Source organism: Rhinolophus sinicus, chromosome 3 (genome assembly GCF_057876585.1).
Source record: "Rhinolophus sinicus isolate RSI-liver-muscle chromosome 3, RSI-T2T, whole genome shotgun sequence".
NCBI lineage: Eukaryota > Metazoa > Chordata > Mammalia > Chiroptera > Rhinolophidae > Rhinolophus > Rhinolophus sinicus.
This window is the reverse complement of record NC_142503.1, coordinates 156,646,868-156,672,108: the sequence shown is the minus strand read 5'-3', so window position 1 is coordinate 156,672,108 and position 25,241 is coordinate 156,646,868. Positions and strand designations below refer to the sequence as shown.

Genomic DNA, 25,241 nt, shown 5'->3' with positions numbered 1-25,241 from the left:
TGTTGAGTTTTGAACCCAGTTCTCTATGATTCCAGAGCCTATACTGTTAACCTCTTCACTGTACCACTGCCTCAGAAAGCTCTTAGCAAGTGTTTCTCTACTAAGAGCATAAATCTTGCCCTGTGAGGCCTTCTCTGCCATGCAGTGTAATAGTCGTAGGATATGATCAAATGTGGGCCTTGTCAGAAGTCTCTGAGTCCATGTGGCCAAGAGGGAAGGGAGCCAGCAGGGGTAAGGCTAGGCTAGTGATGAAGATGGAGAGGAAAGCTGGGCTCGCTGGTGGGGCAGCAAGAGAGAAGGCAGCTGGGGGGGTCTGAGGCCTTGTTATGGGTCTGGACCAGCCCAGTCCAATAGAATTTTCTATGATCTTGGAAATGTGCTATTGGTGCTGCCCCATAATGTAGCCAGTAGCCGCTTGTGGCTCTTGAGCACTTGAAATGTGACTAGTGAGTCAGGGGAACTGAATTTTAACATTTTATTTAATTTAAATTTAAATGGCTACATGTGGCTAGTACCTACCATATTGTATAACACAGGGACGGACGCTCACCACGGCTGATGGCTGAAATCTGCTCAAAGTCCTTTGGTGATATAAGGCCCTGTGGGCTCATCCCCAAGAGGCTCTGTCCACTTCTAGATGCCACATTGTAAGGGGGCCTTACCCCCACAGAACTTGGCTAGAGGAGGGTCTCCAGGCTCAAGGTGTCTAAACATCATTTCACATCACAAGTGGCTGAAGGATTTAAGGGTGTTTTGCCTCAGGAGATGTTTCTGAGGGAACAACCCAGACCTCAAGTATTTGAAGGGCGCTTGTGTAAAGAACAAAATTATTTGTGTCTTCTGGAACAGTACTATTCAGTGGAAATATAATATGAGCCACCATAGGTAATTTTAAATTTTCTAGTCACATTGACAAAAAAAAATTTAAGAAAAAAACAGGTGAAGTTAATTTTAATAATAAATTTTATTTTACTTAATATATCAAATATTATTCCAACATATAATCATTATTTTAAAATTATTAATATTTTTATACTTTGGACTATCTTTAAATTTTTAAATATTATTTTAACTTATAATCAGTATATTTAAATTATTAATTATTATCAATTACAATTGTTAATTTTTCCAGTTTGTGCTCTGGTAAAATACACATATGATAAAATTTACAGTCGTAATTTTTTAAGTATACCGTTCAGTGGCATTAAGTACATTCATGTTGTGCAAACCATCACCACCATCCATCTCTAGAACAGTTAAATAATAACTCCCTATTTTCCTCTCTCCTAGCCCCTAGCAATCATATTAGACTTTGTGTCCCTATGAATTTGATGACTCTAGGTAGCTCGTTTAAGTGAAATTACACAGTATTTGTCTTTTTGTGACTGGCTTATTTCACTTAGCATAATGTCCTCAAAGTTCATTCATCTTGTAGCATGTGTCAGAATTTCCTTCCTTCTTAAGGATGAATAATATTCCATTGTATGTATATACTTCATTTTGTTTATCCATTCATTGATGGACACTTGGGTTGCTTCCTTGCTTTAGCTAATGTGGATAACTTTGCTATGAATAAGGGTGTACACATCTCTTCAAGATCCTGCTTTTAATTCTTTTGGGTATATACCCAGAAGTAGAATTGCTGGGTTATGTGGTAATTCTATTATTATTGTTGTTGTTGTTGTTGTTGTTATTATTATTATTTTATTTTATTTGTTATTTTTGAGGAACTCCATACTGTTTTCCATAGTGGTTATAGCAGTTTACATTCCCACCAACAGTATACAAGGGTTCCAATTTCTCTACATGCTTGCCAACGCTTGCTATCTTCTGTTATTTTTTTTGTTTTCCTTTTGTTTTTTTTGATAGTAGCTATCCCAATGGGTGTGAGGTAGCATCTCATTATGGTTTTGATTTGATTTGCCTTAATGTTTAGTGTCTTTTTATTTTATACTAAGTCTTTGAGATCCAGTGTGTATTTTCTTTTTTTTATTGGGGAAGGGGAACAGTTCTTTATTGGGGAACAGTGTGTACTTCCAGGACTTTTTTCCCAGTCAAGTTATTGTCCTTTCACTCCTTGTTGTGGAGAGTGCCATTCAGCTTCAAGTTGTTGTCTTTTCAGTCTTAGTTGTGGAGGGTGCAGCTCAGTTCCAGGTCCAGTTGCCATTGCTAGTTGCAGGGGGCGCAGCCCACCATCCCTTGCAGAAGTCGAACTGGCAACCTTGTGGTTGAGAGCCCACTGGCCCATGTGGGAATCGAACTGGCAGCCCTCGGAGTCAGGAGCACAGAGCTCTAAACGCCTGAGCCACTGGGCCGGCCCTCTAGTGTGTATTTTACACTTACAGCCCATCTCAATTTGGACTGGCCACATATCAAGTGCTTAATAGCTGGCTACTATATTGGAAAATGTGATCCTAGAGGGGAAAGTTGGGGGCGCTGGGTAGAAGCATAGGGGATTCAGGCATGTCTCTAGTATAGGAAAAAACTTTACAATCACTCCAACTGCCTGAGAAGGGGCTGGGCATCCAGGAGGCTGTGTGTTCCTGGTCCTTGGCAGATGGATACAAGGAGGGGACTGGCTGTAATGGCCGTCCAAAGAGTCTGTAGTTCGTGGTTGTTCCTCTTGAGTGGAGGCAGTGGGTGCCTCTGACCCTCAATGCCAATGGCTTTTGCAAAGGCTGTTTTGAACTCTCTACCCCAACATGCCCACTCATCATTTTGTTGTCACAAATCAGGTAGGAGTCTGACTGTACCCAAAGGGTGGGAGTTCTGGGCTTGGGGGAGGCTGCCAGCTTCCTTCCCAGCACTCTGCCTCGACCCTTCACTGCCCCTGGCCTCCCCCTGGAGCCTGTCTAATCAGATCCAGGCCTGACCTTGCCAGAGGTCCTGGACCAGGAAGAAAGCCTCCCCTCCCCTCCCTGAGCTGCTCTAGATCTGGCTCTCAGGAGACCCCTTCCCTCGGGGTGATTTATAGGGGTGTCCAGGAGTCATTTCCTTCCTGTTTCTGCTCCCTTCCAGCCCCGTGGCTTGCTAGGCTCACTCTCTGCCCTTGTCTTTCCCCATGGCCTGGGCTATATCCATGGTGGGGGCAGGGAGGGGCTGGGAGATTCCTTCCCAGATTGCTTGGAGACAAAGGTGCTTTCTTCTTTCTCCACAACTGCCCCCAAGCAGCCCTTTGTCCACACTGTCACTCTCTGGCCCTCATCCTGGAAGTGCCTCCCAACTGCCCTTTACCCCCTCCCATCACCCAGCTTGAAGTGAGGGACCCTAAACTGTCCCTACCCGACCAAGGTGTCACTGGGAGTATAAAGCATCAATAGCCACAGCCACGGCACCCCTTTCGTGTCCACCGGCCACAGACACAACACCACAAGCAGTGTCTGTAACCTGTGCGCGCTGTTATCAGCCCCACAGTGTGACCTCCAGGATGACGTGTTCAGGGCTCAGGGTGCTGAGAGGCCTGGCCCTCAGCCTCACAGTCTCTGATTGTCCCAGGACCCTGTCCACACACAGACACTGAGGCACAGCTTCCCTCTAGCTCTGCGCCCTGCTAGCACAAGCCAGGGCAAACACAGATTTGTAGAAAAATGCCCCACCCTGAGAGATTGGAGGAGGCCTAAGTGGCTCCGAGAAGCTTTCTCTCATGACTTCTTAAGTAAAAATGCTGTTACCTGTGAACTAGGAGTCGTAGAAGTTTCTAAGTGACCCCAGCTAAACTGAGCATGGATAAGGGCCTGTTTATGAAGGCAGCGGGAATCAGAGCTGGAAGGGTCCTGAACAATACCTGTTCACATCTTCATTTACCGTGAGAGGACTGGCACTCACAGCCTGCCCAGGCTCTCGTGGCAACCCCCTGGGCATCGAAGGGATATGCAGGGCTGATCAAGGGGGTGGGGCGGGGTGTGAGCAAGGGGAGGGAAGAAGGAGCTTCTCATAAAGGGAACCACACCCTCCCATTGTGCCCACCTCCCCTGGATCACACCTGTGTGGCCAGCTGGTCTCTGAGGAGTGGGATTGAGGAACCATCTCTGGGTGCTCAATCCTCCCTGCACTGAGAAGGGAGGATTAATAGGCAGCAACTCCCATCCAGTGAGAAGACACCAGTCCAACCTGCTGTCCACTCTAGAGCTACCTGCCCTTGGAAAGACACAAACTTGCTGGAGAATTAAGGGACACCCTGCAGAGGGCCTGGGGCATGGAACTTCTGATTTGGGGTGGAGGGAACCACCCACTGGGCCTGGGCCTCAGTTTCCCCTTCATAAAATGAAGGGGTTGGCTTTAAATGAGTGGTTTTCAAGCACTTTTAAAGGCAAAGCTACCCTTCAAATGAAATGTCCGGCAGAACTGCAATTAAGTAAAGCTGACAGAGAAGTACAGCAAAGTGCTGCTGCTCTGACGGAAATGTGGAGCCGAGTGTGGAGGGGGCTCAGCTGTACCCCAGGGGCTCCAGAGAACCCTTAGGAGTCCGGCTATACCTGTCAACAACATCAGACTGGCTCCATACATACGACCTAGTCCTGCGTGAGCATTCCTCTCCAGCATCACGTCAGCCCACACTACTGCGTTGTTTGGTTTGAGGGGAGCAGGGATTAGATGGTAGAGGCCAGACTTTCTCCATGCCCAGTGCCCTGATAAACAAGCAGCCCTTTCCCTTGTATCTCTGCTCAGGCCATTTCCTAGCTCTAGGCTCCTCCAGGGAGCCCAGAATGGGGGCTAGAAACACACAAAAGGAGTCGGTTCCCTAATGAGGAGGCATCTGTAGTCAGCAGAGCCATTAGTCCCCGCCCCAGGTCCCTAGGGGGCTGCGAGCTCCTCTCCAGCTGGAGTGAGGAGGGGGCAGGCCGCTCCCCAGCTCCTGAATAGGGAGACCTCAGAGGGGCACAGACAGCCAACCCAGGAGCCAGGCTGCCCTCTCCACGCCCCAGGCCCACTTTCAGCCCTGCCCTCCTGAAGGTTGAAATGCAGAGGAGGCAGTGCCTCTGCCCCCTCCCCCAAGCCCCTGGGCTGACCTGCAGACCCTTGGCCAAACACAGCCTTTGGCCTGAGACTACACAGGGTGACCTCACAGTGTTCCCTGGGGAATCCTCTCACAAGCCTGATGGGGACACCAGCTGGGGCACTTGCCCCCACCTTCTCTAAAGGCCTGGAGATACTATTTGTAAAGGCTTTACCTACATGGGGACGTGTGTGATTGATTACCTACACGGTACCAGAATCACACACCAGCCACAGGAGCCAAGGAATACAAACCCCCTTCTCATCCAGCCGTTCTCACTCAGACCACATACACGAGGACAGCCACATCTTCTGGGCAAACACAGACCTACACACATGTGAGGAGACGATCACACCCATCAGATCACACCCATCAGCCGTGCTCCCAGGAGGCCCTGAAAGAGGAGGAGGCAGGGCGGGGGATTTTTATGCATGTTTATATTTAATGAACCACATGCAAATTAGATGGAGAACGAGCTACAGAAGAGTCAGTCCCCAGAGGCTATGGGAAGAAGGGCACAAAGACTGGCCTTTCTGGGCTGAGAGTCCAGAACAAGTAAGTGGATTGAGGGGGCCTGAAACGGGGTGTGCCCACCCACACCAGGGAGCTGGGAGTAGGAGACAGGACCAACTCCAGCGCCTCTGCTGCTGTGGGGGGAGGGATCCTTCTGTAAGGGGATGACTGTCCCAGTTGATGGAGTGCCGGAGGGGAGGGGCTGCCTGCCTGGACAGATGGTGAGCTGCCTTCCCGCACTTGAAGCAAAGTGGATTTTAATGAAATCACAGCCCTGGTGCTGAAGCTGAGAACCTGAGTGGGAGGGGCCCCTTCCCTGGGCTTCACAGGGCAGGGTTTGGGGATGGGCGGGAATGAGGGTGGGCAGGAACACTTAACCAGCCTAAAATGGCGGGGAGGGGGGCGGTGGGGGGGAATGGCTACACCACATCTCCTCTACACAGACCTCTGCAGTCAGAGTTGAAGCGGTTAGTTCTGATCCCAAAAGGTAGAGAGCGGTCCCCTGAATATTTATGACGCATTGAAATGTAGATTGGTAGGCCTGACCGTCTTCTGAGAGGCTTGTCACCTTGGATGGATATACCACCCCCTTGGGGTGCATCTAGAAGCTGCAGAAGTGCTGGGGGTTGGGGGTAATGAAGAAGGGCAAAGAATACTGCTGGGCGCTGGTAACCAGGGTCTAAACATAGGTGTCCCTGCTGGGCAGCACTGGACTAACTTCTCCCCCTCTCTGGACCTCAGTTTCTGATTCTGTAAAACATTCAGCATAATACGTAGGCCTGGCTAAGGGGGAACTTATGAAAATAAATCGGAAAGCAGTTGAAAAAGTAGACAGTGAGGCTCAGGAGCAGGGCTTTCTGGCCTTTGTGGGTCAGCAGCTCAAGATTTCCTGGTTAGAGGTTTGTCACCCAAGAATTTTTCCAGACCTTTCTCTAAGGGTCCCAGCCCAGCCTATACACGCCCTTCTGGGGAGATGTTTCCCATGGCAGGAGGCAGGGTAAGTGCAGATGTGTCCCCAATCTGTGATGCCCTGTGTCTTCCAGATCCAGGAAAACCCCTGCCCCTTGGTGGGGTAAGTGCCGGGGTTCTCGGACACTGGTCTGTGACACCCCCTCCACCTCCCCTCTGCACCTCAGCGGTGTTCCTCCCCCACACACATCTCCCTTTCTTCCACCAGCCATGTCGGACTTCCACGTGCATCCCCAGGCCACTGTGGGTGAGGAGGGGGGCGTGGCCCGCTTCCAGTGCCAAATCCATGGTCTTCCCAAACCCCTAATCACATGGGAGAAGAACAGAGTCCCCATTGACACAGATGATGAGAGGTGAGCCACGTGTGGGAAAACTGGAGGGAGGACGGAGAAGTGGGCCAGGCAGGGTCTGGGCCTTGAAGAAAGACTCTCTGCAGTCTCCAGGGTGGGGTTTCTGCAACTGTGTTGACACCGCGGATCCCTGCGGCCGGCTGGGCCTAGAGTTGCTGCTTGTGGATGTATCTGTGAGAGGGACTATGCGTGATTGTTGGCAAGGCGGGAATTGCAGGTGTGTCTGCCTTCAAGAGTCTCCGTATGTGTCTGTGGTGCCCAGTGGCCCTGGGACTGATGGTGCCCGTGGCTGTGCTGCTGTTCAGCTGTGTCTACTCTTCCCCAACAGGTATACATTGCTGCCCAAGGGGGTCCTGCAGATCACAGGACTTCGGGCTGAGGACAGTGGTGTCTTCCATTGCGTGGCCTCAAACATTGCCAGCGTCCGTGTCAGCCACGGGGCCAGGCTCACTGTGTCAGGTGAGGGTCCTTTTCCCTGCCTAGTTCTTTCCCCAGCAGGCCGCATGACTTCTCCCCATCCTCAAATCAGCCCCCCTTCAGCTCGCCCCTGGACACTTGTCAGTCAAGGGCATAGAGAGCACCTCCTGAGCCCAAAGCTCTGTGCTCCTTGAGGTGAGGGTTCAGAAGGAATCCCAGGCCCTCTCCCTGGCTCAGTTCTACCTGGGGAAGCCCAGCCTCTGCTTATGCTGGGGGCTCTCCTGTCGCTAGAGGCTCTGCAGGGCCAGGGGCAGAGCAATGGGTGTGAGCTAAGTCCTGGGGTTCCTGACATCTCCTGTGTGGCCACAGGACCTGTTTTCTGGGCTGGTGCTTGTTTTCCGCCCTCCGTGTACTGGGTGGTGGGTGGAGTGAGGAGGGAGGAAGCATCCCAGATGAAGTGAGGAAACATGGCATCTTCCTCCCAGGCTCAGGCTCCGGGGCCTACAAGGAGCCCATGATCCTCGTGGGGCCTGAGAACCTCACCCTGACGGTGCACCAGACCGCGGTGCTGGAGTGTGTCGCCACGGGCAACCCGCGCCCCATTGTGTCTTGGAGCCGCCTGGGTGAGCTGCGTCCCAAAGCGCCTGCCTCTCCCACCCCGTCCCACCTCCCGGGAGGGCCTGTCTCATCACCCAGCTCTGGGGAGACTTTGAATCCTGTTTGTTCTCCGTGGGGGCCTGGTCTCTTCTTCGAGGCCTGGGGAGAGGGTAAGGCCCCTCTCTTTGGCAGTACCAGGGAGGTCCCCCTGCATTCTCCCTCCCTCTGTGCTGATGGCTTAGCTCCCTGGGTTACCTCGTCCAGTCCTGAGCAAGCCCCTCCTCCCTGCTCCCCTCACCCTGAGCACTGGGCCCCTTCAGAACCCTTCTGCAGCAATCAGCACCCCGGTCTCTTGCCTCTCCTGCTCATCTCTACCTTCTGCATCCTGGCCATAGACCCCAGCTATGCAATATCAGACACCTCAAAATCTCAACCAGTTGTCACACCCTCACTCTGGGCCCCGCAGTCTCTAGCCTGGCCCCCTAAATCCCTGGCCTAAATCCCTAGGCAGCTGAAGGAGAGAAGTGAAAGGGTGCAGATGGGCCCACATTGTCTGAGCAGAAAGGTCACTGGGGGAAGGAGAGTCTGGAGGGATGGGGTGGGGTGGGCATTCACAAGGAGACTGCACCACATTGTAGCAGCTGAGTGATCGGGAAGGAGGGGCAGCAGGCCGGATAATGGAGTAGATTTCACCACTTCAGGGACTGAATGGGGAGCTGTCTCCTTGCATTCTGACTGTGCTAATCTGATCCCGGGGTGGCAGGGAGGGCTGATCCCTGGGAGAAGCTGAAAAGAGTGGCCTCACCATTAGGAGGAGCCCATAGGCCCAGCAAAGACCATCTGGTCCAACATTTCCCAAAGCATGATCTGCAGGAGGGAAAGAATGGCTTGTTGGGCTAATGTGTTTGGGAAACAGAGTTAACCAGGTCCTTTTGCTGCAGGACTTCTCAGAGGCTTTATATTAATGGGCATTGTGACAGTCCAGGAGTGGAATGGATATTTGACCATAACGTTTTTTTCCAAGACAAATGAGGCTTGGAAAGGTCCATTTAATACAAACTCCTTACTTTCCTGATTGAGAACCTGAGAGAAAGAGACGTGGAGGTCACCAGTGAGTCACCCATGCTAGAATTCAGACCCAGGCTGCACTGCTAGAGGAGAGGTGTCTGTCCTGCTCCTGCCACCTCCACCGTGCCTTAGGCGGTGCTTGGGAGGAAAGGTGTTGAGTCGAAGATTGGGGCCCCTGGAGGACTGCTGGATCTGCAAATAGTCTAGAATGTTCCTGCACTTCCTCCTCTTCCATACTCACCTTCCGGACCCTCCCTCCTCGCTCTCTCCTTCTTACCCAGATGGTCGCCCCATTGGGGTGGAGGGCATCCAGGTGCTGGGCACAGGGAACCTCATTATCTCAGACGTGACTGTCCAACACTCGGGTATCTACGTCTGTGCGGCCAACAGGCCTGGCACCCGGGTGAGAAGAACAGCACAGGGCCGGCTGGTGGTACAAGGTATGTATCTCCCCACCCCCAGGAGAGGAGGTGAAGGGGCTTCCACACAGCCCCTCCTTCTGCCCGGTTCCTTGTCTCATCAACGTCCCTCGTCGAAGCCCAGGACCCCAGATTCACCCAGTTTCCTATACTTGCCCTAACCCTGTCGCTGCCCCTCGCCAGGTCCCCAGGCCAGGCCAAATGGGCAACTCTCTTCTCTCCCCCAAGAATGTGTGTGTTGGGAATGGGAGGACATTCTTGGTCATGAGTCCCACAATGGCCCTTCCAGGTGCCAGCACACGTCCTCTAGTCATTTCCACTGAAATTCTCAGCTGCTTTCCCACCCTATGTCGCTCACATGTGTCCCTTGTGCCACATACTATTTCCATTCACACGTGGGGCACTTCCACACTCACACCTACCTGCATGCTCTCAGTGTGTTTCTCATTTGCACACTCACATCCCAGCCCCCCCACACACACAGAGCTGGCCTCCAGTTCCTCAGTGCAGGGCCTCTGCAGCCGACCAGGTCATTCTGTCCATGCTCTGGCCCTTGGGCTCAACTGTTCCCATGGAATGGGCTTGGATTCCCCTTCTCAGGGGCTGTTTGTGGCCGTGCCCTCCCAGAGAGCTGGGGAAGGGGTGGGAGAGAGGGGTATTAGGAACTTAAATGCCCGTTTGTTTAGCATTCCATGTGCCGTTCATCTGTCCAAATGAAAGTGATGGAGCATTTCATTTCTTGGGTGTTAATGGAGGCTTGAGGCCCGGGATTGGAGGAGAGCAGAATTAAATGTCGGGGCAAGGGGGGTTGGCACGGAGGGCTCATCCATCTCTCCGTCATTACCGCCTTCGAGGTGCAGCCAAACCTATTAGCACATTTATTTATTTAACAATTTCCTGAACAGGGAGCTCCGCTTGATTGCTTTCGGATACAAATGTCAGTCTTTTAAACAGTCATTAAAATGGAGTCCTCTCTTGGGTCTGCCTCCGGGGCGCATGGAAGTAGGGCCTGCCACCATCTCCTGGAGCCTGGGCCACACCTGGCGGATTTTCCAAGGCGTGTGTGTTGGGAGCCCACCTTGTCCCCAGCAGACCTCAGGCCCTGTCCCCTCTCCCTCTGCCTCTTCCCTTCACTCACAGCTGTATTGACTCTCTCCACCTGACCCTCACTGCTCCTCATGCTTCTCTGTCCCCACCCAGCCCCAGCAGAGTTTGTCCAGCATCCCCAGTCCATTTCCAGGCCAGCTGGGACCACGGCCATGTTCACCTGTCAAGCCCAGGGTGAGCCGCCCCCTCACGTCACGTGGCTGAAGAATGGACAGGTGCTGGGGCCAGGAGGCCACGTCAGGCTCAAGAATAACAACAGGCATGTGTGTGGTGTGTGCCGGGGGCTGGGCCTGCAATGAGTGGCCATGGCAGGCTTTGCCGGGGAAGACCGCTAAGTCGGGAGTCTAGAGTCTTGGGTTTGAGTCTCAGGTCTGCCACTAACCTGCTGGGAGACCTCAGAGCATCATTTGTTTTCTGGAGGAGCTCAATGTCTCCATCTCTCAAATGGGGAGATTTGGCCAACCTGCAGGGGTACTCTGGGAGATGGAGGGGACCTGAGGCTCTCCCTCCCCTTGTAGCACCCTGACCATTTCTGGAATCGGCCCTGAAGATGAGGCCATCTACCAATGTGTGGCCGAGAACAGTGCTGGCTCCTCACAGGCCAGTGCCAGGCTGACTGTGCTGTGGGCTGAGGGGCTGCCTGGGCCCCCCCTCAATGTGCGGGCAGTCTCCGTATCATCCACTGAGGTCCGCGTGTCCTGGAGCGAGCCCCTGGTCAACACCAAGGAGATAATAGGCTACGTCCTGCATATCAGGAAGGCCGCCGGTATGTGGGGGCCGAGTGGGCAAGGCTGGCTCTGCACCCCTTTTTCTTGTTCACTGTTTCTCATCCCTTTCAGTAGGGCATGTCCTGATCTAACACCTTTCATCCCCTCCCCCCTCCCCGGCACCCTGGCTGCCCTCATTTCCCCAATGCTGGCAGGGTTCCCTCATGCCCCTTACACTCCCTGCCCTACCCTTTGCCTCCCCAGACCCCCCGGAGCTGGAGTACCAGGAAGCAGTCAGCAAGAGCACCTTTCAGCACCTGGTGAGCGACCTCGAGCCCTCCACTGCCTACAGCTTCTACATCAAGGCCTACACACCCCGGGGAGCCAGCTCCGCCTCGGCCCCCACGCTGGCCAGCACCCTAGGCGAAGGTGAGGCCCGGGTATGGACCAAACCGCAGATACCCAGGGTAGTAGAGCAGAACCACCATGCACACCTGTTCAGGTTGTGCACTGCACAGGGTGCCTGGCTCCGAAGCTGGGTGGGGCTGGGTCTACCTGGAGCAAGGGGTGTCCTTTGCTAACTCATATAAAGGTGCTATTTGAGCAACCTAGGGTCAGAGGCCAGAGAGCTGTTACCCACGTGGGGTCTGGGTCAGGTGGAAGGTGGGAAAAGCCCTCACACCTTGGCCTCCTCTGCCTGCAGCCCCCGCCCCACCCCTGTTGTCCGTGCGGGTGCTCGGCAGCTCCACCCTGCAGCTGCTGTGGGAGCCCTGGCCACGGCTAGCCCAGCACGAGGGCGGCTTCAAGCTGTTTTACCGCCCAGCAAGCAAGGCCTCCTTCACCGGCCCGATCCTGCTGCCTGGAACTGTCTCCTCCTACAACCTCAGCCAGCTCGGTGAGGGGGACACAGCCCAGGCTGGGGGAGCTGGGCAGGGGTCCAGTGCCTGAGGCCAGGAGGTGGTGCGCAGGAGTCACCTCTGTTTCCCAGCTGGGACAGAGCCACCTGGTGGGGGCTGGGTGGTACCTTAGCAGCCCTGCCTTTTCCCCAGACCCCACTACAGTGTATGAGGTGAAGCTGCTCGCCTACAACCAGCATGGGGATGGCAACGCCACAGCCCGCTTTGTGTCGTTGAGGGGAGCATCTGAGAGGACAGGTGAGGGTTGGGGATGGGTGTGGGGCTAAAGACAAGCACTCAGGAAAGGAGGCCAGGGCCTGAGGAAGGAGGGGAACAGTGACCAAGAAAGGCAGCGGGAGGAAGGGTGCACACAGCCCTGGAGAACATAGGCTTAGATTTGAGTTTGAAGTTTGGCTGTGCAACGTTCTAGCTGTGTGACCTTGGGCAAATTCCTTAACCTCGCTAAGCCCCAGTTTCCTCCTCTCCAAAAGAGAGACCACACCTACTTTACAGAGTGGTGTTGAGGATATATAGTGTTATTTCCAGCATCTGGCACATAGTGCCTCAATAACAGGTAAAAAGAACAAAAAAGTTTGGGTGGGGTCCCATAGGCAAGGACAAAGGGTCTATGGACTTGGGGGTGGGACTAGCTGAGGAATAAGGAGGCCCCAGAGGTTGGGGTGCTTCAGACCAGAAGAGCTACAGCCCCGACCCTGCCCCCCCAGCCCTGAGCCCACCGTGTGACTGCCGGAAGGAGGAAGCCGCCAACCAGACATCCACCACAGGCATCGTCATCGGCATCCACATCGGGGTCACCTGCATCGTCTTCTGTGTCCTCTTCCTCCTGTTCGGCCAAAAGGGCAGGTGGGCGCTGGGCCAGGGAGAGGGGTGGACTGAACATGGTGGGAAGGCCTGGAGAAGGAGGCGCTGCAGGGGACAGCAGAGTTTGAGCTCACTGTCTCTATTCTTTTGTTCTCACTCCCTCCCACGTCCCTCCCCCTGACTCTTGGCTCACCCCTTAGGGTCCTCTTCTGTAAGGATGTAGAAAACCAGCTGTCCCCTCCTCAGGGCCCCCAGAGCCAAAGAGACCCTGGCGTCCTGGCTCTGAATGGGGCTGGACAGGGAGAGCGGGGCCAACTGGGCCGAGACGAGAAATGTATAGACATGAAGGAACTGGAGCAGCTGTTCCCTCCGGCCGGGGCAGCGGGCCAGCCAGACCCCAGGCCTAACCCCAGGCCCATGGTGAGTGCCCCCATCTGAGCAAACCTCTCCCTTCAGGCTCTGGCCAGCTCCTGATCCTGCCCTTTCTTCCCCTTGGCCGTAAGCCCTGGTTATCAGCCTTTGCCAAGTTCTAGGTCTTCTCCAGATGCAAAACATGGCTGGTGCATCTCTCTGTGCCCCTGAGTTAGGCATGGAGGCCTAGAGACCCTAAGCCCTGCGTGGGATTAGAGCGTGACCCTCCGGCTGGGGAACTCATGGGCCTTTGGCCCTCATGCTGACACCTGTGTGACCAGCCCATTCCCCAGCAGGATCCTGTGGCCCCCGCCCTGTGTGAGGAGACCCAGCTCTCCGTGCTGCCTCTTCAGGGGTTCAGCCTTCTGGAGGAGAGGACATCGGAGGCCAAGGCCCCCTGTGCAAGCCCCGTGGCTGTCCTGCCGCCGCAGGATGCCAGCCCTGGCCATTGAGGGGAAGCGCAGGCTACCTGGCCTTCCACAGCAACAGCTGCCCAGCCAGCTCTCTCGGGACAGTAGCCAGCGTCTGGCAGATTCTGGAGACGGGCAGCCCCCCATTCTCAGGTCAAAGGCAAGATTTCTCCTGTCATGTGGGATACATATGGGGGCTCCCCAGCATTTCTGTCCTGACTGCCCCTCAGGGTGTCAAGACCTAAAATAGCTTCGGCAGGGAAACTCCCAAGGACCTGGGGGGGTCCCTGCAGGAGTCCCTCCCTTGGGCTAATGCCCCCTTACTTGGTACCTAATGCCTCTACTTGGTACCCACATGACTTGGAACTGAACTAATGTTTCCCTTTTTTTAAAAAAAACACAAAACTTAAAATGAAAAAAAAAAAGAGAGAGAGAGAGAAGAGAGAGGAAGGTAAATTAGAGTCCAAAAATATGCCCCTGCTATGGCTGGGCCCCTGACACTGTCGCCCTCCGCTGACCTTGTTTTCTCAGGATGGATTTTTGCTGTTTTGGTTCTCAGCACCTACCTCAGCCGGAATGAATGTCCTTGGGGGAATGGGTCCTGGCCTCAGCCCCTCCTCCCCCACAGAGCCCCAAATGCACTCCTACCTCAAGCCCCTTTATGGGCACCCCTTCTCCCTCCCCACATTGTTATCCAGAATTAAAAAAAAAAAAAAAAAAAAGTTCTTCCCCATTTCCAGGTGTGAAAGAAACGTCTACCTCAAGGCTCACTGGCTCTTTGGGCCTGTGTTGTTATCACTGGACCCTCCCCTGCTGGCTCCTCCTCCTGCCTGCAGCCCTTCTTTCCCCCAGAGAGGAGGCCAGAGGCTAAGTCACCAAGGGTAGGCCTCTCAGGACCTACAGAAGTCACGATGGAATTGGTCAAAGAAAATGTGAAAAAAAAGCCAAAAATGAGAGGAAATTTTGTTCCTTGACATATAAATTGTTACTTCAAGCTGGCCACCTCCCAGCCCGCTGCCAGTGCTCTGTCTTATCTCGTCTGTCCGCTCCCATGTTGACCCTCTCAGCCAACTTATGCTTCACTGGGATCTGGATGACCCTCTCTCTCTGCCAGGGCCTTGGGAGGGTGGATATCACCCTGCAGCCTGCCCCCTGTCCCGCCCAGACACAGAGCCCTGGAGCAGGCTGGTCCCTGGAATGTACTGTGTGTGTGAGACGGGTGTGTGCGTGGGGGGAGGGGGTCCCCCCAGCAGAGGCACCCCAGCCCTCTGTCCCATGGGACGCAGACAGCTTAACCCACCCTTGGACAGTAGAAAGCACTGTCAGCAGATGTGGCCGGAAGCTATTTTTATACAAGGTATGTTTAAGGATTTTTATGTTCTTGTGACTTCTTGTTTCTCTTTTCTGTTGTTGTTGTTCTTTAAAATAGTTAAAGAAGAAAAAAAGAAAACCAAGGAAACATATTTTTGGTTACACTCAGAAACATTTTTTTAAATAGCAGAAAGAAAACTTTTTTTTTAAAGGCAAAAAGATAAGTATATTCCTTAAGTGTGAGATTAGACCATAAAGTCCCTGACCCCAACCCTCTAGGGACACCCCCCCAACCCTGAACTTTAGTTAATTAGCTGAAAAAAGTAGACTGTGATGTTTTCCTAGGAGACTGGAGTCATGTCCGTGTGGACTTGGAAGGGCAATCTGCCCCTTCTCCCAAATGCTGGGCCTGTGCTGAGGGCTTCTTAAAGCTCCCAGTCAGTGCCCCCTCTGTCCATGCAGTGGCTTCTCTGCACCCCCCTTTCATCCTGGAACCCCTTCGCCTGTGGGAAGCGTGGGTCTGGGAGAGAAGGGGATGGGGGGCCACCGCCCTGACTTGGCCTCCCTTATGTCACACTCTACTCATTTTGACTGAATAAAAGTCCTTGTTGCCAAAGCGAACCTTGAGTTTTTTGGTGGCTGTGTCAGGTCCTGGGGGCAGGGGTGAGAGCGCTGGGATAAAGGCAGCCCGTGGTGGCTGGGTTGTTCCCTCAGGGCAGAGCCCAGAATGATAGCAGCAGATGCTAGCACCACTTACAGGCACCACGCATGCTAAGCCTTCTCCATGGTGGAGGCTTCCTAGGTCCTCACAACCTCCCCGGGAGGTAGATCATTCTAGTTGTCATCCTCTCCATCTTACAGAACGGATAAGCCACATGGCAAGATGGGAGCTCGCATCCAGGCCAGGCCCCCTGGTTCCAGGGTCTGCATTCTGACCACTGCTCCACACTTCCTTAGCTGGCAGTAAGGAAACCTAGGCCAGTCCCTGGGCTCCACAGGGACAGGCCGCCAGCCCTGAGCCAGGCACTGGGCATGTGCCTTTTTTATGCACTGTCTACAAGGAAGGACTATTTTCCTCCCCATCCTCATGGGGCTCTGACTGAGGGACTTTCTTTTTTTTTCTTTTTTCTTTTTTTAAAGATTTTATCGGGGGAGGGGAACAGGACTTTATTGGGGAACAGTGTGTACTTCCAGGACTTTTTTCCAAGTCAAGTTGTTGTCAGTTGTCCTTTCAATCTTAGTTGTGGAGGGTGCCGTTCAGCTTCAAGTTGTTGTTCTTTCAGTCTTAGTTGTGGAGGGCGCAGCTCAGCTCCAGGTCCAGTTGCCGTTGCTAGTTGCAGGGGGCACAGCCCACCATCCCTTGCGGGAGTCGAACCAGCAACCTTGTGGTTGAGAGGATGCACTCCAACCAACTGAGCCATCTGGGAGCTCAGCGGCAGCTCAGCTCAAGGTGCCGTGTTCAATCTTACTTGCAGGGGGCAGAGCCCACCATCCCTTGCGGGACTCAAGGAATTGAACTGGCAACCTTGTGGTTGAGAGCCCACTGGCCCATGTGGGAATCGAACTGGCAGCCTTTGGAGTTAGGAGCATGGAGCTCTAACCGCCTGAGCCACCGGGCCGGCCCTGAGGGACTTTCTAAGGCATGAAATCAGAACCCCTGGTCCGGCCTCTCCATTCCTCCCTGTCCTATCTTCAGTCCAGGCTCCTGAAGCCAGATGTCGGGCTGCCAAGGCTTAGGATTGGCCAAGAGAGATTTGGCTTAAAGGTGCTTGTGCTGACAAAAATCTGGAGGTCTCAGAGGGCCTGAAGCTCAGCGAGAGGCAACAGTGTAATACAACGGCTTAGAATGTCAGTGTCCCCTCTACTGCTGAAATGGAAAGCCAGGGCTCACTTCTTGAAGAAGGCTCTGCAGGTCTGAAGGGCTGGGTTCTGTACCCAGAAAACTTCTTGAGAGGAACAAACTAGGATAGTGGTTTGCAAGCTGGGTTCGCTGGCTGTGGCGAGGCGCATGGGGGAACGTCTCCAGGGGCATCTACACCCCCTGTCCACCCTCACGAAGAGCAGCTCCACTTTTATCTGTCTTGTATGTTGGGCACTTCATTAGATTTCATTTTGAAACAGAGTTCTGCTCCTGAAAGAACGTTTGAAAGCCACTGGTCTGGCACTTCTGGAAGAGGCCTACCAGGGTGGTTGTGGCCGAGGTCGGTCCAGAAATGGTGATAGTTCTGTGGATGCTGGACTGAGAGAGTCTGAGGCCACCACGTCCTGCATCTCAGGGGGAAGTGGTTGACTTGCTCTGATTTTCCCAGAGGAAAGAACTAGGCTCAAATGTAGGCAGACTACCTCACCTTTCTCTAAGGAGAACTTGGCAAACACAGGAACTGTTCAACAGCTCTAGCCATCCAAGGGTTGTCTGGGGAGGTGGTAGATTTGTCATCTGTTCAAACAGATGCTGCAGGGGTGGGAGTAGACGAGGTCACCTCCAGTGCCCCTGTCCCCTCCCAGAGTCCAAGATGCAAATATCTCCCCCAGGGAGGCGTCAGGTAAACATTTAGAAATCACCTAATGTGACCCATGTAGGTATATGCAAATTGCACACAAATTACATGCAAATACAGGCAGGGCCTCTTATAACAAGGCCCTGAACCAAGCTAAGGTAGAAGGAGAAGCAGGATTCCAATTGGGAGTTTACAGAAATAAGTGTCAAAGCTGAGTGGCCCAGCTGGAGTTTGGGTCCTGAGATCTCAAATAGTGTAGAGGCCTCAGACTGAAATACACACACACACACATACACGTACACATAATCTTTGGGCAGAAAGCCGCAGCCAGGGCTTGCAACCTGCTCCAATTAGCTACAGCTCTGTAACAAATCACCCCACGACTCAGTAGTTTATCCTAACATTTATTTTGCTAACCACTCTGCAGTTTGGGCAAGGCTCAGCAGGACAGAGGTCTGCTGCATGCAGCCTCAGCAGGGCAGCTTGGAGCCTGGGGCTGGAATCATCTGAAAGCCCCTGGCTCCCATATCTGGTGGCTGATGCTGGCTGCAGCCCCAGCACCTCCATGTGGCCTGGGATTCTGCACACCCCAGTGGCTGGGATCCAAGGACAAGCATCCTGAAGGAGAGCCCGGTGGAAACTGCATCATTATTTCGAACCTAGCCCTGGACATCACAATGTCGCATCCACCTCAGGGAATGCCTATTCATTAGAAGCAAGCAGTGAGGGGTGAGGGAGCCAAGGGGAGCTGGTGCAAGCCTGAGATCCTCACCTTCCCAGGGTGGTAGACATCAGAATGAAAGGGACCACTCACCCCTTATGAAACAGATGAGGCAACTGGGGTAGGGGTTGCTCAAGGTCACAGGGAAGTTAGAGGCAAAGCCAGGGCTGGAACCCAGGGCAGCCACACCCTGCCTGGACCCTTTCCACTCAACCCAGCCAGGCCACAGTCAGAGACCAGTGGGAGGGGAGAGGGAGAGGAGCGAGGTGGGGGGCTGAACATGGAGAGCAGGTGGGCTATTACTTGGAGAGGGGGGAGTAGGGCAGTGAGGGGAGTCACCAGCTCAGGATGGGGGTTGGGGGGTGGGAGTGGGGGGTGGGGTGGGGGAAATCAGGGTTAGAAACAGGACATGGAGGAGTGGGAGCAGCCAAGGATGGGAGGGACTGTCCTAAACTCTAGATCAGGCCAGAATCAGGGAGGGGGACATCTAAACCCAGGCCCCACTCACAAAGAGGTATTATAAGGACTGACTCAGGAGTTCTGTTACTTCCGTGGGCCCTAGGAGCCACCTGAGGCACGGAGGGAGGAGGGAGAGGAGAGGCTGAGAGGAGGACTGAGGGTGGAGTCAGGCTGACCTGGAAGGGAAGGGCCTTGCTCCTTGAGCTTGCGAGGGTTGTATGCTGGACTTGGAGCTCCCGAGCACACAGATGGCCTGTTGGCCACCCACTGCCACGTGCCCACCACGACCATGCTGCAGGGTCTGGCCCTGGCCAACCAAATACCCACAGCCTGGCCTGACTGTGGATTAAATTAAGTTCTTTGATCTGATGTCAAAAGCACAATCAACAAAAGAAAAAAATAGATAAATTAAACACCGTGAAAATTAAAAACTTTTGTGCTTTAAATGACACCATCAAGAAAATGCAAAGACAACCACAAAATGGGAGAAAATAATTGCCAATCACGTCTCTGATAAGGGACTTGTATCTAGAATATATAAAGAACTCTTATAACCCAATAATAATAACAACTCAATGATAGAATAACAAGTAATCCAATTTAAAAATGGGCAAAGGATATGAATAGACATTTCTTCAAAGAAGATACACAAATGGCTAATAAGTACACAAAAAAAGAAAAAAACCACAGTGCGATATCACTTCACTCCCACTAGGATGGCTAGAATAAAAAAGTCAGATAATATCGAGTGTGCTTGAGGATATGGAGAAATTGGAATCCTCATCCACTGCTGGTGGAAATGAAAAATGGTGTAGCTATTGTGAAAAACCTTCTGTCAGTTCCTCAAAAGTCTGAACATATAGTCACTATGTGACCCAGCAGTTCCACTCCTGATGCATATTCAAGAAAAATGAAAACACATGTTTACACAAAAACTTGTACACCAATATTCATAGTTGCATTATCCATAATGGTTAAAAAGTGGAAACAATTTAAATGTCCATCAGCTGATGAAGGAAGAAACAAAATGTGGTACATCCTTTCAATAGGATATTATTTAATAGTAAAATGGATGAACTTTGAAAACATGCTAAGTGAAAGAGACCAGTCCCAAAGGACCATATGTTGTATAAATCCATTTCTATGAAATGTCCAGAATAGGCAAAAGTGAAGGAGATTAGTGGCTGCCTAGGACTGGGGGCTTGGGGTTGGGGGAAAATGAGGAGTGATTGCTAATAGGTACAGGGTCTCTTTTGGGGGTGATGAAAATGTTCTAAAATGGTGGTGATGGTTACGTAACTCTGGGAATAGAGTAAAAACCATTGAATTGCACACTTTAATGGATGAATTATATGGTCTGTGAATTACATCTTGATAAAGCTATCATTTAAAAAAACTTGCTGGGGCCGGCCCAGTGGCTCAGGCAGTTGGAGCTCGATGCTCCTAACTCCAAAGGCTGCCGGTTCAATTCCCACATGGGCCAGTGGGCTCTCATCCACAAGGTTGCCAGTTCAACTCCTCGAGTCCCGCAAGGGATGGTGGGCTGTGCCCCTGCAACTAGCAACAGCAATGGCAACTGGACCTGGAGCTGAGCTGCGCCCTCCACAACTAAGACTGAAAGGACAACAACTTGACTTGGAGAAAAGTCCTGGAAGTACACACTGTTCCCCAATAAAGTCCTGTTCCCCCCGCAAAAAAAAAAGTCTTAAAAAAAAAAATACTTGCTGAGAGAACTCAGTTCATAATAAGCGAAGTGTGTAGTTTAAGTGTTCAAAAGATCCCATTGTTACAGACAGAGAAACTGGGGAGAAACTGGGGTGGGCACAGCAAAGTTACTCAAAGTGGAGGGTGGGGGGGCCGTAGAAAGTAGTCAGTAAGCTTGAAGGGCCCTCTGCACCCGGCCTGGCCTCTCTGGAGCGGAGCCTCTGGACCAAGCATCCCAGTCTGGAAGCTCTGTGCTCCTGGGAGAAAGGCTGCGACTTGAGGGTTTTGCTGCCGCCCTGTGGAATTGGTGAAGATTACAGCTTTGGAGACTAAGGTCGAATCTCTACCCACATCTGATTGAAGCTAGCAGTTAAGATGTGCTCTGCCCCACACAAGAGAAACACACTGAGCCAGCCAACAGTATAGGTTTAAGAACAAAATAACTGCAATCTATCCGTACGGGTACAAGCAACAAGCTGTGGGAACAGAAGAAAGCCTGAAGTCTGGGATTAAGGAAGGCTCAGAAGAGGACTGGAGAAGGGGGAAAGGGCATACAAGGCTGAAGACAGAGTGTGAGCAAAGGCTTGGAGGTGTGAAATGCATGGTGAGAGTTCTGAGCAGCCAGGAGGCTACCACTTGCTGCACGCAGGCTGACATTTAGTAGATGCTTGTGGGGACAGAGCCAGGAGAGCAGTTTCCAGGCTCTCAACCTCACGTGGAAAGGTGCTGGCTCAGGTAGTAGATGGCCATCAGCTGTGACTAGTTGGCAATTGGCTGTAACCAGTTAGCCAATAGCCACTGATATAACTTCCATGGCTACACTAGGTGGTTGTTGGTTGGTTGGCAGAGAAGCGGACAGCGGATTGCGGATCGTGTGGCTCCTGCTTCCTGTGTCTCTAACCCAGCCGCCACCGAGAATATAGTGGTATGACTCCCCTATCTATGGCTCCGTGGGTGCTCCTTTTTTGGCCTCGCCATACTCTGTGTCCACCCGTCGAGAGCAGGAGCGGGACCAGAGAGCCTGCATTGCAATGCTCAATAAATGTATGAGTGAATGATTACTAGACTTGCAGAGCATATGCCTTTTGCACAGTCGATGTGTCTAAGGAAGGCCTTATGTGGCTTGCCAGGTGGAAAGGGAATCCGGCAAGAGGGTCAGAAAACCTGGAGCTTCCTCAGGGAAGGGAAAGAGCCTCTATGGAGTCTTTAGTGCCCCAATGATAATGACGACACCTCTGTTATTACTTGTTGTGGTGTTTGATAGAATACCTCCGCATTACCTCATCTGAGTTTTCTCACAGCCTTGTACTGGGCAGGGCTCGACTTACTGTCGTTCTCCCATTTAATAGATGAGGAAACTGAGGTCCAGAGAAGTGAGGTTGTGGAGCTGAGGCTTGAGCCCAGGCCTCCTTGTTCTAAGCCCATGTTGTCTGCTGACTTGTTACCTGTGTATTGAGAAAGGGGCAGGGAACTTGGGGGCAGGTAGGGGGGGAATGGTTTAAATTGACTGAAAGAGATTTTCTTTTTGAATACTGAGGAGAGACCCGGAATGTCAGACCCTGGAGTAGGTGGTGTGGGGACAGAGTCCCAGAGAACAGTTTCTAGGCTCTCAGCCTCACGTGGAAAGGTGCTGGCTCAGTTATTAGATGGTCATCCGCTGTGGCCGGGTGGCCATCAGCTGTTACCGGCTAGCCATTAGCCACTAATATAACTGCCATGGCTACGCTGGGGTTTGTTGTTTGGTGGAGAAGCAGATGGCGGATTGTGGCTAGCAAGTGCAGTTAGCAAGTGCGGATGGCGGGTTGAGGATCGTGTGGATCCTACTTCCTGTGTCTCGCCCTGCCACCAGAGACTGGGGTGCAGGAAGACCCCTCGTTGGGGTACTGGCGGATGTTTGCTTTTGTGTCTCGAACAGCCGCCATCGAGAATATAATGGTATGACTCCTCTATCTGTGGCTCCGTTGTTGTTCCTTTTTGGCCTCACCATGTCCTGCGTTCCTGTGCGGGGAGCGGGAGCTGAGATCCTGCATGACAGGCGGGTTGGGCATGTTCTAAAATGCAAGTTGGATCAGGAACCTGCCATAGCTCCCCATCGCTCCCAGAGCAGTGCAATGCTTTTGGCCTGGCATTCACGGCCTCTGCACAAGTGGCAGCGTAGCCCAGGCCGGCGGTTAAGAGTACCAGCTTGGGTTTGTAATCTCCACATAGCCACGGTCTGGCTTCGTGACCCAGTACATGTCCCTTAACCTCTGGTACCATTTCCTCCTCTATAAAGTACGGATGAAGATAGCACCTACCTGCTAGGTTGTTGTGAGCAGTAAACAAGCCAGTTATGTGAAGCACTCAGGACCACGCTTGCTATTACTATTGCCCATTATGTATAATCAGAACAGAGCCTCGTTTTTCGCTCCTATCATCAGCGCCAGCCCTCCAAGTTGGGCTCCTGGCTTGTCAGGAACGCGCTGCACACCGTGTGCCTCCGGGCCTTTCTGCACGTTCCTTCAGGCTGGAATACTATCCCACCCTCCTCCTCCTTTCTCAATCCTTCGGAACACTGACTCTTCCCAACCCTTCCTGATCCTTTCCAGCTAGAATCACTTCTCCTCCCTTGGCCCTCCCTCGGCACCTTGCTTAACCCTCCCATACAGGACAGTCTCCATCTGCAGCATAACATACACAACATGTACGTCTGTCGTCTCTGCTCTGAGAACTTTGCATGTGAGTTTCCTGAGATCAGACGCAGTGTCTTATTCTTTATGACCCACCAGCACTGTCAGGGTTCAGCCCAAAACACTCAGAAAAGGCTTGTGGAAAGAAAACAAAAAAAGCAGGAAAGCAAAGAGGGAGGGAAGGAAGGAGCGAGGAAGAAAGATGAAGAGAAAGGAGAAAAAGATGAAAGGTAAATTAGAGATGATGCAAAGAGAGACTTTAAGAGAAACCAACCCCAGGCTCCAGTGGCCTTCTAACACCTTTGGGGAAAAGACCGTGGAGACTGGAGACTTTGGGTGATTTGCAACTCTCCCGCTGGTCTTATTTTTATTCCTTGAGCCATGGCATTGAAACAGACTTTGAAAACCTCCAAGTGGCTCTGGACTTGCTTTGTAGCCCCTCTGCAGCTCAATTTCCTCGTCTGTAATAGAGATAATAACGGTACTTATCTAATTGGGTTGTTATGAGGATCAAATGAGAAAATAACTGGAAAATCCTTGGTACCTGGTCCATAGTAAGAACTCAATAAATGCTGTTATGATGGTGATGGTGCAATGATTCTGAGAATTCCAGACATGACCGAATAAAGGGCTGCACACTAACCTTGGAGAGATGCCTGTTGTCCTAGTGGCCTGGCCAGTGGTCACATAGACGTCGCACTGTGTTTTCTCTTGGGCCTTCCCACCCATCTCCCCAACAAGATGCACAATAAAGACGCCCGATGGCTTGATTAAAGAAAGCAGACACACGATTAATTTCAATTTTAGACACACCTCCACCCACGTTTCCCACAGAATTGCACACCCTATTCCAATTTACACACTGAACCAACATGGAATTTTCCAGCGGTTTATGAAGCCTTTGAAGTGACCAGACCAGACTATTGATTTATTTCCAACTAACCTCTCTCTTTGAACCCAGAAGGGTCAAGGTTAATTATATAATAAAACACACTGTGCCCAGCTGCCTCCTCTGAGGGCGCAGGGAGCCCCCAGACCTTTCCGAGCCGGCTAGCGGTAGATCGGATTTCTGATCCCTTCCCCGCATTCATTTCCTTCATCAGGGCCCATTAAGAAGAAGAAAAAAACAAAACAACAAAAAAGTCTGACCCCCTCATTTCCTTCCTGAGAGATAAATTTTAATTTGCTGGAAACCAACAAAGGGGATCTAAGCCATGTTTCCAGGCTGTCCCCCGCAGTTGCAGAATCTGGCTGGGAGCACCTACTCTGGGGCTGACTGGGAAACGGGCTGGGTGCAGGGGTGGTGGAGGGAAGCAAAGGGGTGCAGACCCCAGTCTGCCTCTCCCACAATGGGGAGGAAGCCCCCAGAGGGATGGACTGCTGGTGCTTTCCGCACAGCCTGTGCTGGTTCCCCCTTCCTTGCTGGCTGAAGTTAGTTAACCAAGCCACTGGCCACAGCCTCTCCTGTTTGCTCTCAGTGTGTCCCCAACAGCCACACGCATGAGGTGGGAACTCCTGAATTCCCGCTTTCTTGGTTGATGAAACAGGCTCCCAGTGTTCACAAAACTGGTTCCAGTTATCACCAATAGGAAGTGGCAGGCCAGGATTGGTACCCAAGCTTCTGTTCTCCTTGCTAAACAATGGATTCTCTTCCCTGCCTCCTCCCAATGTTTTTATTTCCATCATTAAAAGACAGAAGAAAAAAAAAGATTCAAAGCTATTATGTACTATATAGTCCCTTACCCAATGTCCCCAATTGTTCCAATAGTGTCTACTCACTGGGTCTCCCAGATCCAGGATCCAACCAAGACTCGCCCACTCTCTTGGTTGGCAGGGCTCTTGATTCTCCTGTTCCAGAACAGCCCCAGCCTTTTCTGTTTTTCCTGACTGTGACATGTATGAATGGACGAGGTCAGTTGTCCTGCAGGGTGACCCACACTGTAGATTTGTCTCATGTTTCCTTCTGACTAGAGAGTCAGATAATATTTTTGCCATAAACAGTTCACATGTGGTGCTGTGTCCTTTTTAAGGCATCACATCTGGAGGCCCATGATGCCAGCTGTTTTGGGGGAGGGGCCCAAGATTTTCAGCTCAAAGGCCAGATGCTTGTTCTTGGCCTCCTGGAGACTCCTCAGTGTGGAGGGAAGGCGTGTGAGTGGTTCTGCATGCGGGTGCTGTTAGCATTAGCCACTGGGAC

General features: G+C 52.2%; 1 protein-coding gene across 3 annotated transcripts in view; it reads left to right on the top strand.

The window, feature by feature from the left end:
* IGDCC3 (immunoglobulin superfamily DCC subclass member 3) overlaps positions 1-16,128 on the top strand; it is a 40,086-nt gene extending 23,958 nt beyond the window's left edge. Inside the window, exons 3-14 of one of the 3 annotated variants that reach the window (XM_074327556.2) lie at positions 6,687-6,831; positions 7,157-7,287; positions 7,731-7,868; positions 9,192-9,350; positions 10,530-10,695; positions 10,955-11,202; positions 11,408-11,572; positions 11,847-12,038; positions 12,193-12,297; positions 12,765-12,903; positions 13,062-13,281; positions 13,566-16,128. In XM_074327556.2, coding sequence (XP_074183657.2) covers positions 6,687-6,831; positions 7,157-7,287; positions 7,731-7,868; positions 9,192-9,350; positions 10,530-10,695; positions 10,955-11,202; positions 11,408-11,572; positions 11,847-12,038; positions 12,193-12,297; positions 12,765-12,903; positions 13,062-13,281; positions 13,566-13,724 — 1,967 coding nt within the window. In that variant the 3' untranslated portion in view covers positions 13,725-16,128. The remainder of the gene's footprint in view (positions 1-6,686; positions 6,832-7,156; positions 7,288-7,730; positions 7,869-9,191; positions 9,351-10,529; positions 10,696-10,954; positions 11,203-11,407; positions 11,573-11,846; positions 12,039-12,192; positions 12,298-12,764; positions 12,904-13,061; positions 13,282-13,565) is intronic. The other 2 variants (XM_074327557.2, XM_019725832.3) reach the window with 2 other exon arrangements.
* The last annotated feature ends 9,113 nt before the right edge of the window (positions 16,129-25,241 follow it).